The sequence below is a fragment of the Notolepis coatsorum genome, assembly GCF_963971535.1.
Source record: "Notolepis coatsorum genome assembly, chromosome: 17".
Classification (NCBI taxonomy): Eukaryota; Metazoa; Chordata; class Actinopteri; order Aulopiformes; family Paralepididae; genus Notolepis; species Notolepis coatsorum.
In genome coordinates this window covers 94,835,791-94,847,841 of record NC_140181.1, presented here as the reverse complement: position 1 = coordinate 94,847,841, position 12,051 = coordinate 94,835,791, and the positions used below count along the sequence as shown (strand labels likewise).

General features: G+C 46.0%; 1 protein-coding gene across 1 annotated transcript; it reads left to right on the top strand.

Moving 5' to 3' along the window:
• The first annotated feature begins 4,794 nt into the window (after positions 1 to 4,794).
• Positions 4,795 to 10,291, top strand: emilin3a (elastin microfibril interfacer 3a). Its single transcript, XM_084334212.1, has 4 exons — positions 4,795 to 5,243; positions 6,043 to 6,165; positions 6,503 to 7,098; positions 7,663 to 10,291. Exons 1-4 carry the CDS (start codon positions 5,092 to 5,094, stop codon positions 9,636 to 9,638), a joined length of 2,847 nt encoding a protein of 948 aa, XP_084190338.1. The 5' UTR covers positions 4,795 to 5,091; the 3' UTR covers positions 9,639 to 10,291.
• The last annotated feature ends 1,760 nt before the right edge of the window (positions 10,292 to 12,051 follow it).

Here is a 12,051-nt window from a genome sequence, read left to right as displayed (position 1 = left end):
CAAAATAATTTATTTACCTATCTAAAGAAACAATTATTGAATAAACAACAAATGTAGGTATCAGAATTGTCAAAGGATCCAAAGTTGGTTCGCTTGGTGGCTGATACAACCTGTCCTGGTAGATGGGGAAAGCAGATGGGGAAAGCAGCCAGAGGGGTTAGACAGGGGGAAAACATATAATACTGTGAGTGTGCAGGCAGCTCTCTGCACTGCACAGGTGAGGGTAATTGGGTTAACGACCTACCCACTCTACCATGCTCTCTGAGTCAGAAGACTCCCCATTTGCAGGTAGAGTGGGGGTCGTCACAACAGTATGTCTAAATTACTTTTAATCAACGGCTAAGCTATAGCTAGGATATAGAGATCTACTAAAACTTTCACTTTTCAAACAAATGTAACCAGATTTTAGAGCCGAGAATATAGTAAACTGAGAATATGTCTGGCTAACTACAGTTATAGCACTTCTAGACGAATCAATAATTCTTTTCCTAGTTTTATATTGTGCATCTGTGGACATTTAACATTGTTTAGATGATACTAAACATGTAATAATGTTTCGGCTAGAAGCTATATTTAGCCTTGACATATCCGGACATTGAGGAATTTGCTATTCAAATTATTTGAGCACAATATATGTACTTCAGCTGTGCATCTTACACATTTACAGTTATTCGTATGATATTAGAAATAGAAATCCTTTAATAATCCAGAGGGAAATTCGGCACTACAGATCGCTCACATTGAACAACAATAAACATTTAGGTAGTCAATAGGACTAAAATAAGAATAAGAATCTATATAAAAAATAAGAATAAAATTGAATAAAGAATAAAATACGGTCCGGGATATACATTCTGGTATGTATATACATTCTAAAATCTTAAATATACAACTATCCAGCCAAAAATATACAGTAAAATGTACAGTAATAAGTGTGAAAATGTAAAGTGTCCAGGAAGATTTCTCCAGGCTGTACTGTCTGTCGCCCTGTGCTCAGTGATGCAGTGAGACACAGTGATGCGTTATAGAGTCTAATGGCTGTCGGAGTGAAGGACTTCCTGTGCCGTTCAGTGTTACATCTAGGCCGGGGAGTCTTAATCTAACACTGAACGTGCTGCTTCTTTCAGCCAAGTCTGTGTGTAGTGGGTGGGAGGGGTTGTCCATGATGGCGTGGAGCTTATACGTATTATAAATACGTAATAATAATGAATTAAACTGCTTGGGGTTAAAAGTGGTCTATATTTAGCCAGACATATTCTGGGCTACACGAGGGCTATGATGATGACATACGCCTCAACATTGAAATGGAGGTCTAGTGTTTACTGGGTTCCATAACATCGGTGACTATAACATCAGTCACACACATTTTATTATTTCCATTTGTCGGCTTCTCCACTTCCTTTCCACAGGCGGTCGGGTGGGGGGGGGGGGGGGTGAAGTTAGGTGAAGTAGGCCTCGCCCTGTTCCCAACGTCGCCACGCTGAGAGGTATGTGAGCGGCTTTCATCTGACGTAGGGATTATCTGGGGGGGGGGGGCAGGTGAGCGGAGCCCAGAACAGCTGTAACATTGTGATGTCATTCAGTGGGACTTTCATGGGCGGAGAAGTCTGTAGTCGGGCAGAATAAAGGTGCACTTGTGCTGCCGGCCCGGTGGAGGCCCGAGGCTTGGTTCTGTTACCGTCTGCAATATGTTTCACAACGTGATACAATGAGAGCTTGTTTACAGATGAAGTGGTTAAGCAGGTTAGGGGAATAACTAATACAGAGTTACACGCACGCACGTATATATACATACAAACAGACATGCATGCGCGTACATGCACTCATGCACACACACACACACACACGCACACACACACACACACCTACACACACACAGTTCTGTTCTGTTTTTCTGTGTGTGGGCAGGTGACAGGGAGTTCCCAGGTAAAAGAGGTGGGTCCTGGTACTACAAACAGGATACAGGAAATGACCATTTAACAAGGGCCAATCAAAAGACCGCTCTGGAATAATGGATACAATGTCACTCCTGTTCTTGACAGTCTGCAGGCGAGGACTAGTTAGTAAATCACTTCTGGGAAGAAAACAGCGAGAATGTCAGTGTGGTTCATAATGACGTTGAAAAAACACAGATACTCTTAACTTTTCAAACCACAAGACCACAAAAAAATCGTCAACGGCAAACGTAGTGGCAGAAAAGTATTTTTCTGGAATGAGATATAGCGTTGTGGTACTGTGTTGGACAGAACCTCTCCCATAAGGGCTACGTCTGTACTATGAGCCATGTCTAACAATGAGATAATGTCTTGATGATGTACTGTTGCTGATGTTAGTCACTGAGGTTATAGAGTAAAGGAACGGTAATAATAACAATAATAATAACTTTATTTATATAGCACCATTCATAGATTGCAGCTCAAAGTGCTTTACACAAAAAACTAAACAAAAAAAGGATAAAAAAAAAACATTAAAGTGATAAGAAATGGTAATAAAACAATTACAAATAGCAAAATAAGACAAACAGTAAGACAAACAGTAAGACAATAACATAAGACAATAAGAAATTACAAATACAATAATAAAGACTGAAAGGTAAAATAGTTAAAATAATAATAATAGTTGAATTAGACAGTAAACAATGAGAAAAACATTTTATAACAGTAAAATAAGACATCAAAAAAGTACAAATAAAATGATACATAAAATAATTATATAAATTATAATAAAACTAGCTATTAAAAGCTAGTTCAAAAAGGTATGTTTTCTTCAGATTAGAGCAAGACAAAAAGAAAAGTTCTTTGTTCCGAGACAAACGTGTTCAACACTGTACACTTCTAGCGTCACCATGACGACCTTGTTTGATAGTTTTATATTTCTTTTACAAGAAAGGGATTTGTGATCCATTTGTCCTCCAGCAACTGGATTTCATACAAATTACCTTGGGTGGAAATGTAATCCTTTGATCACATTTAACATGTAAGATTCCCCACTTACAAAATATATTATGTATCTTTTCTTTAAAAGCAAGTAAAAGAAGCCTAATTAAATTACAGTAGATTCTGTCAGGTCGGTCAAGCCAAACGTGGTTGGCTACTTCTTAAAGCACAAAGACTTGTGTTGTGAACAGGGCGTTGGGGGCAAGGCTCTCAGAGGGCTGGGTGTGTGGATTTCAACACAGGGTGTTTGTACTTATTTGTTCCCAGCTCCTGGTGGTTTGCTGTTAGGTTTGGAGAGAGGCTGTGTTGGTGAGCATGTGTGAAGTGAAAGACCCCAAGATGTCAACCAGATATGGCACTGACTATAAGGAATGGCCCAGGGTGTCACTAACTGTGTATTAACTTCCATTATAACAAGAATGACGTTTTTTTTTAAATTCATGTACAGTAACACGTTTGTGAAAGTCATGCATCATCATTAACCCTTTCACTGCCACATTACGGAAGGTTAACCCTTTCACTACTGTAGTGTGGTAGTGAAGGGGTTAACCTTCACAAACACTTTGTCATGTGGCAGTGAAAAGGTTAACCTTCTGTATTGTCGCAGTGAAAGGGTTATCCCTTTGGTAGTGTGGTAGTGAAAGGGTTAACCTTCTGTAGTGTGGTAGTGAAAGGGTTAAGGACATGATAATCAGGTAACTTTATGAACCAAAGGGGGCAATATTCCCCGCAGAAGGGCTGGGAACTGCTACTTGCCACAAAGTCTATGGACAAAAAGAGTGTACAGTAGCTTTAGTCAATGTTGTTGGCAAAACTGGACGTCCACATTGCTTCAAAACCTTTCCGGTCGCTGTTTTTAGGGATGATGCCCACAGCATGACGTTAAAAATCGATGACTCAAACAAAACATGTTGTACAGTAAATCCTTTGTCATTAGATTAAATAAAAATGTATTGTCATTACTGTATACAGCGCAAGTATGGTATGCAAATAAGTTTGGCATCCGACCAGAGTGCAAATGTAACAGTAAAGTGCAATAGTAATATACAATGTACAGGTGATTAAACTGGAGTACAAAATATATAAATTAGTACTACTGAGTAATAGTGCCGCCATCAGATGTATGTACAGAATATATTAATATGTACAGTGATACTGGTATAAAGACAGTATGGTAGTAGTAAGTCATACTGGCTAGCAGCGTAAAGAGTAGGTGTATACAGTAGTGTACTAATGTATACAGTAGAAAAAGAAAATAAGTTGGTGTGTTTTAGGCCTGGGGCCCACAGTTCCACACGCTGCAGCAGCCACGCATCATTATTTCCTCGGTGTGTCGTGATGTCAACATGGGGGAAAGCTGCTCAGACAGTGGCCTCCAGTGATTCTCAGGAAGATCTGCATTGTAGCCGTTAACCCTTTCACTGCTGCACTACCAAAGGGTTAACCCTTTCACTGCGACAATACAGAAGGTTAACCCTTTCACTGCCACATTACAGAAGGTTAACCCTTTAACCGCGGCTGTGGTGTGATAGTAAAGGGTTAACCCTCTGTCGTGTGGTAGTGAAAGGGTTAAACTGGGTTTTCTAATCATTTGAATGAGAAATAACATTTGGTGTGAAGGCGATGACACTGCCCCCCCCCCCTCCCAGAGTCTCACGCTGGTGTGACTCTGAGGAGGCGGCTCAGCGTGGGAGGGGATATGCAGATAGGGGCCGCTGGAACCCTATTAGGGGCATCGGCAGGGCCCCCTAGAACTCACAGTGGACTGTTGTCACTCTGACGAAGGCCACCACACCCAACGCCTGGATCACCCACGGCCACTGACGCTCGACAGGGTTGCATTCTGCTCCACAGAGCTGCCCCGGAGGCTTCGTTTTTTCTGTGTGGTCACTTCTCTCAGCGTGGACCTGCTTTTTCTTATTGATGTCACCTGTTTAAAGTTAGGCATTAGGACCCTTTTTTTTGTTCTTTTCAGAGGCCTGACACTTCGACTGTACACTGTTTACACATCAAGCGGATCCCTTTGAAGATTTTAGTTGTTTTTTGTTTTTCAAGGAGATACTTGCCTACTTTTTTCTTTGTCACTCTCGTGTACCTTTTTGTTTTAGCCTTTCCTTGAGCCTTTTGATAAACTAGTGGGAATACCGTAACCAAGATGCATTTCGTGGCGGCTCTGGGTCCCCTTCTTCTCATGTCGCTTTCTGTGTCACTGGTCCGAGCCAAGTTCTACAGACCGCACCAGTACAACCTCTACAAGGATGGGCCCAGTCATCACCATGAGCCAGGGAGGCCAACCAGCAGACACAAGTAAGTACTCTATCTATCTGTCTGTCTGTCTGTCTGTCTGTCTGTCTGTCTGTCTTGATTGATTGATTGAAAACTTTATTAACAGATTGCAGAATGGGTACAATACAGTACGGCTCAATACACACAATTGTTAAGGGGATGCAGACCAGAGAAAGACTTTCGTCTTGTTTACATCAGGGTCCCCCACTTTCAATTCATCAAGACATTCATGACATACACGACATACAGATATACAGTACTGTTACATCCAGACATTTATGACATACACAACATACAAATATACAGTACTGTTACATCCAGACATTTATGACATACAAGATATACAAATATACAGTACTGTTTATTTACAGACAGAGTTTCTAAAAGAGAATATATACATTTGAGGGGGAGGAAACTGTACTTTGGGGGGGGGGGGGGGGGGGTTGGGTCTGTCTGTCTGTCTATCTGTTTTCAATTCTGTTCTTGTGTATTAAAAAGCATACTAGAAATCACAGCTGTGTATCCTCTCCTCTCCTCCTCTCTTCTCCTCCCCACCTCTCCTCTCTTCTCCTCCCCACCTCTCCTCCTCTCTTCTCCTCCCCACCTCTCCTCTGCTCACCTCTCCTCTCTTCTCCTCCCCACCTCTCCTCCTCACCTCACCTCTCCCCCTCTCCTCTCCTCTCCTCTCCTCTCACCTATCCTCCCCCCCCCCCCCCCGCTCCTCACCTCTCCTCCTCTCTTCTCCTCCCCACCTCTCCTCTCCCCCTCTCCTCTCCTCTCTTCTCCTCCTCACCTCTCCTCCTCTCTTCTCCTCTGGAAGGAACCACTGTGCCTATGTGGTTGAGAAGACAGTATCGTTCTCCATGCAGGATGGGGCAGCACCGTATGTAAAGGCTGAGTACAACAAGTGTTCCTCATGGGGACAGAAGTGCCCGGCTCTCCTGTGAGTAAACAGAACGGCATGATATCTAGGGCGGGTCCCCCGCTGGCTATTAGTCAGTCGACCAAGACTTTGTTTGTTGATTAGTCATTTCTTAATGCTTTTTCCCATGCTGAATTTAACGCAGAGTTATTTTCAGATTTTATTTGGTATGCACAAAATCCTGTGACTATTAGTCTACTAATAATAATATATTAGTATATATAGACATTCAGCCCTATAATAATATCATTATCATCCACTGTCCTTCCCGAATGACATTCATATCATTCACAATATACAAGATCACTTCCTAGTAAATATTTGTTTGACTAACGTGGCCTGTGGTGAAACCCCCCAGGTATCGTCTGATGTACAAACCGACCTACAAGGTGGCACATAAAACCGTCACGGAGCTGGAGTGGCGTTGCTGCCCTGGTTACTCTGGCTACGGCTGCATGGAGGGACCTCCTCCGGTCTACATGATGCCACCGTTCAAAGGCGGAAACCTTAAGGGGCAGTTCAAGGGCCCCCCATTCAAAGGCGCACCTGTCAAGGGGCCTCAGTTCAAGGGTCCGGTGTACAAGGGGCCACAGATGAAAGGCCCACAGTTCAAGGGTCCTCCGATGAAGGGCCCACCCGTCCACCATGGTGTGCAGGCACGCGCCTGGGGTCACCCCAACGGACTGGCCCACGGCGACGTGAACCCGTACCACACACGTCACATGGGACCTCCCATTTCCTCCCAGTACCCGGAGACCTCCTTCGAGCCGTACCCCTCCGAGCCAGAGCTAGAACACCAGGGACCTGAGCCGCACCACGTGGAGCAGGAGGGAGAGCAGGAGGGAGAGCAAGAGCACGGCCACGGGCACCACCACGAGCCTGGGCTCCACCACGAGGCAGAGGAACACGGTCCGGAGGAAACAGCTCCCCCTGCTGGTGGTGAAGAGATTGAAGGTGAGACTGATGTCACCTCGGTTCACTCTCTATAGCCATAAGCAGCAACATAGACTTTTGGTTTTCCTGTATCATAACACTGTCTAGTATTGACACATTCTATAAAACGTTACATATTTAGTGACTTGTGAGTGATTTGTGATGATATTGTAACTCTTAATCATTCATTTATATGTTACAAATCAAATTAATTGGTTTTGAACAACACATTTTGAATCTTAAAGGAGCACTTTGACATTTTGAATAAAGTATTAGCTTCATTAGCATCATTCGTCATTGAAACCTTGCTAGCTGCAAGCGTTATTCTAGCATTTCAATGAGGAATGCTAATAAAGGTAACATGAAACTAACATGAGTCAAAGTGTCAAGTGAAGAAAAATTATCAACTGAAATTCAAAATGTCAAAGTACTCCTTTAATCAGCTGCTAACAAACGAAGACAAACTGTCCTGTTTGTTTGTGTGTGTGTGTGTGTGTGTGTGTGTGTGTGTGTGTGTGTGTGTGTGTGTGTGTGTGTGTGTGTCACTATCAACAATGAACAGCTTTTCCTTCTTACTCTTTTTAGGCCATGCTCTTGAAAGCGAAACGCAAGATCGTCTGGAACAAATGGAAGAGGACGTGCGACGCCTGAACCAGGGTTTGGAGACACTGCATGGGACAGTGAGCGGACTGGAGGACGGCCTGCGGGCCTCGCTGAGGGAGGACGCCAACAGGATGCTCTCTGCGCTGCTCTCTGCCGCACCTGGTCCTGTCCCTGCCCCAGCACTGGCCTCAAGCCACTCTTCTGTGGGCTTTGGGGACATCCCTGGCGGAGGCCCAGAAGCAGGAGGTCTGGACGGGAGACACGTGTTCCCCGGCCTGGGGGAACTGACCGGGAGGGTGGAGGAGCTCAGAGCCGAGCTGCGAGCCAAGGCTTCGGAGCTGCAGGGACTCAGAGCAACGGTGATGGGTCACGAAGGAGCGCTGTCGAGGCTGTCGAGTCAGGCGGGGGTGGGAGCCGGCTCCACTGGGCCACAGGAGAATGACACTCAGAGGGCGATGGAGACACTGGTCGACTCCAAGCTGAGTGGAGCCAGGTCAGAGATCCTGGATGGGTTTGAGAGGCGCGTGGAGAATGCAGAGGGCCGCTGTGAGGAGCAGGCTGGCGAGGTGCGTCGTCAGTGCCAGAAGGAGCGAGGGGAGAGCCAGGTGCAGATGGAAGATGTCCTGGAGGGCAGCAACGCCGGGTTGAGGAGAGAGATGGGAAACCTCCAGGCTAAGATACACGGCTTAGAGGAGGCAGAGGGCTGCTGTGGCAGAATGGCTGGTCTGGAAGAGAGGGTGCATCAGCTGGAGCAGTCGGCGGCAGGCCTCCACCAGTCCCAGGGGCATCTGACCGTGGCTCTGGGGGCACACAAGGATCACATAGAGGGCATGCTGGAAGGGCGTCTGGGGTACGTGGAAGACATGCTCAACCAAAGTATGAAGGTGAACGGCGATCAGATGGGACAGAGCAGTGTTGTCCAGGACAGCAGTGAGGGAGGGCAGGGCCTGGAGGCCAGAGTGGAGAGGAAGCTGAGGGCTCTGGAAGATCGTCTGCTGATAGCCGTGGAGGAACTGGGTAATGTCACTTCTCCCGCCGTGCTGGACGGCCACGCCGTGCCCACCCTGGAGACGGAGCTGCAGTCCCTCCGGGGAAGGCTGGAAATAGACGTGGACAGAGTACAGAAACACCTGAGCAGACTCGAGGTCCGCTGCACCTCCTCTTGCGCCCCCTCGCTCGCCCCCTCGCTCGCCCCCTCTGCAATTCAGGGAGACGCAGCCGCTGCGCCGAGTGTCGCCCCGGTGGCGGAGGAGGAGAGCGTGAAGGGGATGCTGGACACGCAGGCCGGCCGCCTGGACAGCTTCAACACCACCCTGCAGAGCCTCCTCGACCAACTCCAGGACCACCGGGCGGAGGAGGAGGAGGAGACGGGCAGCCTCCAGGGAGAGCTCACGATCCTCACGTTCAACGTCCGCTCTGTCAACCGAACCCTGAAGGGCCTACAGGAGTCTATGGTGACAGTGGCCCACGACGTGGGACAGGCCAACAGCACGTGGCAGCAGAGAGAGGAGCGCCTGGCCCACCAGATGAAGGGCGTGGTCCAGCTGGTGGGGCAACAGGCGTCCATGCTGGGGGCCGGCGAGCGCAGACTGACCCGGCTGAAGGGCGAGCTGCAGGGGATGAAGAGGCGGCTGGCCGGGGAGGTCCAGGGATGCCGGACCACAGCTCTGGGGGTCAAGAAGGAGGTCCTCGAGGTAGGGGGGCGCGTGACCCACGTGGAGGACCAGTGCAAGGGCCTGAATCACATGGCCGAGGACCTGGAGAGGATCAGGCAGGAGCTGGAGAGGCAGTCAGACGGGCTCCTCTCTCAGGTCAACGGGACCCTCATCAGCCACGCGCAGCAGCTGTCCGAGCTGAGGGACGGACTCAGGAACTGCACCTTGAAGGAGGAGCCCACCTCACAGAGCCCGGAGGTAGAGCCGGAACACGGAAGAGGAGACACTTTCACTTTGATTTAATCCCATGGACGATAAGACATAAAAGGTTAATAAACAAACAAACAAACAAACAAACAAAAAAGTACATATTATTCAGGTGTGGAACAGGTCCACAGGAGACCTGTCCCATTTATTTGCAACATAACATACAGAAAGGTCTATGACACGCACTGAAAGGAGTACGATTTGGTTTAGTTAGACTTAATCATCCGACAAGAAATCAAAACATTTAAAAACGCGCAAAAAAAAGGCAGCTGACGTACATAAGCTCATCACTTTGAAACATATTCCTCTGTTGCACTCCGAAAGGAACATTGGGCTTTACAAGTAGTAACATTGTGAATATTACTCTAAAAGGAATCCCATTCTACTGATTGGTAGGCCTGCTGTTATCTGAAGCCCCAGAGACTGACGACAGAATGGAGGCTGTTTTGCTCCTCCAATGATTCATGGAGAAAAATAAATCAGAGTGTACCCTTGAATTGTGATTAGCAAAAATGTTTACATGTTTATGTTTTTGTATAGTTATTATTATTATTATTATTTTTGCTGCATAGTATGTGTCTAGGCTAGAGGTATCCAAGATACAATGTTTTTATATTGTGTTTCCGTTCTCGAGTATGACTTTTGTATTTCTATTTCTGAAAAATAAAATAAAATGTTATTCACATTTCTATTGTTTCCTGTTAAGCCCTAGCGGCCTATTTTCTGAAAATCCGCCTAAAAATACATACCTAAGTAAATGGAAGATTGCTCCACTTCTACAAGGTCCATTTGCATGTTCCTGGTATCTAGGGACATTTGTGGACCTCAGGGAATGTATTCCCAGTGTCAGAAATATTGTGTTACTAGGCTTGCTTGAGTAAATTGTGATGAAACAAAGGAGAATATAAATTAAGAGTTTTCTTTGCATCTTTGACAGTGAATAACACCATGCTAAAAATGACCAGACACTGAGCTCGTTCAGCACCTACTTGAGATCACGTGTACAAAAAATCTAAGCATGATTAAACAGAATGTTTTGTAGATACAGTACTGAATTCTGCCATCCGGACACATGCAATTTGAAATATTATTATAGAATATAGAATACCAGAGGGCGGCTGGGTGGCGCAGAGGACTAAGCGCTCGTCAGCAACGCGAGAGACACTGGTATCGAATCCGGCTGTCAGCGTTGCCTCCGGCTTGGCTGGCCGTCCTACTGGCTCAATTGGCAGAGTCAGCGGGAGGGAAGCCGGTGGGGTGGTATTCTGGTCGTTGTAAACAGCGACTCCTACAGGTCGGTCAGGGCGCCTGCACAGCGAGGGAGGGAGATGGTGAGGGTAGTGTGACCTCCCACACGTTACACCTCACCAATGAGAGTCCGCGCTGGCAGGTGAAAAGATGCTGCTGGCTGTCTCCTATGTCTCGGAGGAAGCATCTGATAGACTTCAGGGCTCCCTAGACCGACCAGTGGGGGGCACATGCAAGCAACGACCAGGAAGGGGAGGGGGGAATTGGCATAACGACTAAATTGGGATGGGAGAAAAACACAGAAAAACAGGAGGAGAAAAAGTGGATAAAAAAAAAGAATATAGAACACTTTCTAAGAATTGTTGATAAATGAGGGCCCAGGCCTATAAATTACCTTATTATAGCCAACTCGCACATCTATGGATCAGGCCAAATCTCCTCTTTCAAATGGCAGAGTTCAATTTGGATTTAGTATCTCCAGGCGTGCAGGAAGAACCGTGAATGAAATCTACTGTATGTACAGTTCCATTCTTATAATGGATATGGCTCCGCCATTTTGGATCGGATTGCAACAGGGATTGTTGATAAAAGTTCACAGAAGGTAGACACACTAACTGTGCTCCAATCTATGCTAATAATGTTCAGTTTTGTGAAAAGAGAATCACGAGAAATAAGAGAAATAAAAAAAATTCATACAGAAGTCATTTGCTTGCAGGAAGCTGGAATTGGCTGGGAAAGGTAGTTTTTCGAAATGGGGGATATTCGCAAAATTATGAAAACATTCCATAAACTAAAATCTCACTAATAACACTTTAACCTATTGGTAATAGGGATGTTAACAATTAATCGAAGATCGATTGCTTGATCGTTAAGGTTTTACTCGAACACATGACATTTACTCGATCAAGCAATGATATGTTACAATGTTGTCGGTCTCTTATTACATTGTAGCCGTCAGTAGAGTGGTATGCGTGTGGCTCCTGGTACAACAGTGCCCCCAAAAGTCAGAAAATAAAACTACAGACATCACAAAACAAGCTAATCAGGGTAATACTAAGGCTACCTGCCCGAACCCACCTTGACCCATCTCACTTTGAGAACATGAGATGGAAGACAGAGTCAATCAGATAGGGATGTGCCTAGTTCACAGAATCGTGCACGGGGTAGTGCCAGTGTACTTCAACAACTACTTCAACCGAAT

Excerpts from the sequence above, each read along its gene's own strand:
- emilin3a (XM_084334212.1), top strand. The coding sequence starts at position 5,092 with ATGCATTTCGTGGCGGCTCTGGGTCCCCTTCTTCTCATGTCGCTTTCT. Across the intron at positions 5,244-6,042 it reads AGGCCAACCAGCAGACACAA|GAACCACTGTGCCTATGTGG; the intron begins GTAAGTACTCTA and ends CTCCTCTGGAAG. Across the intron at positions 7,099-7,662 it reads TGGTGGTGAAGAGATTGAAG|GCCATGCTCTTGAAAGCGAA; the intron begins GTGAGACTGATG and ends TACTCTTTTTAG.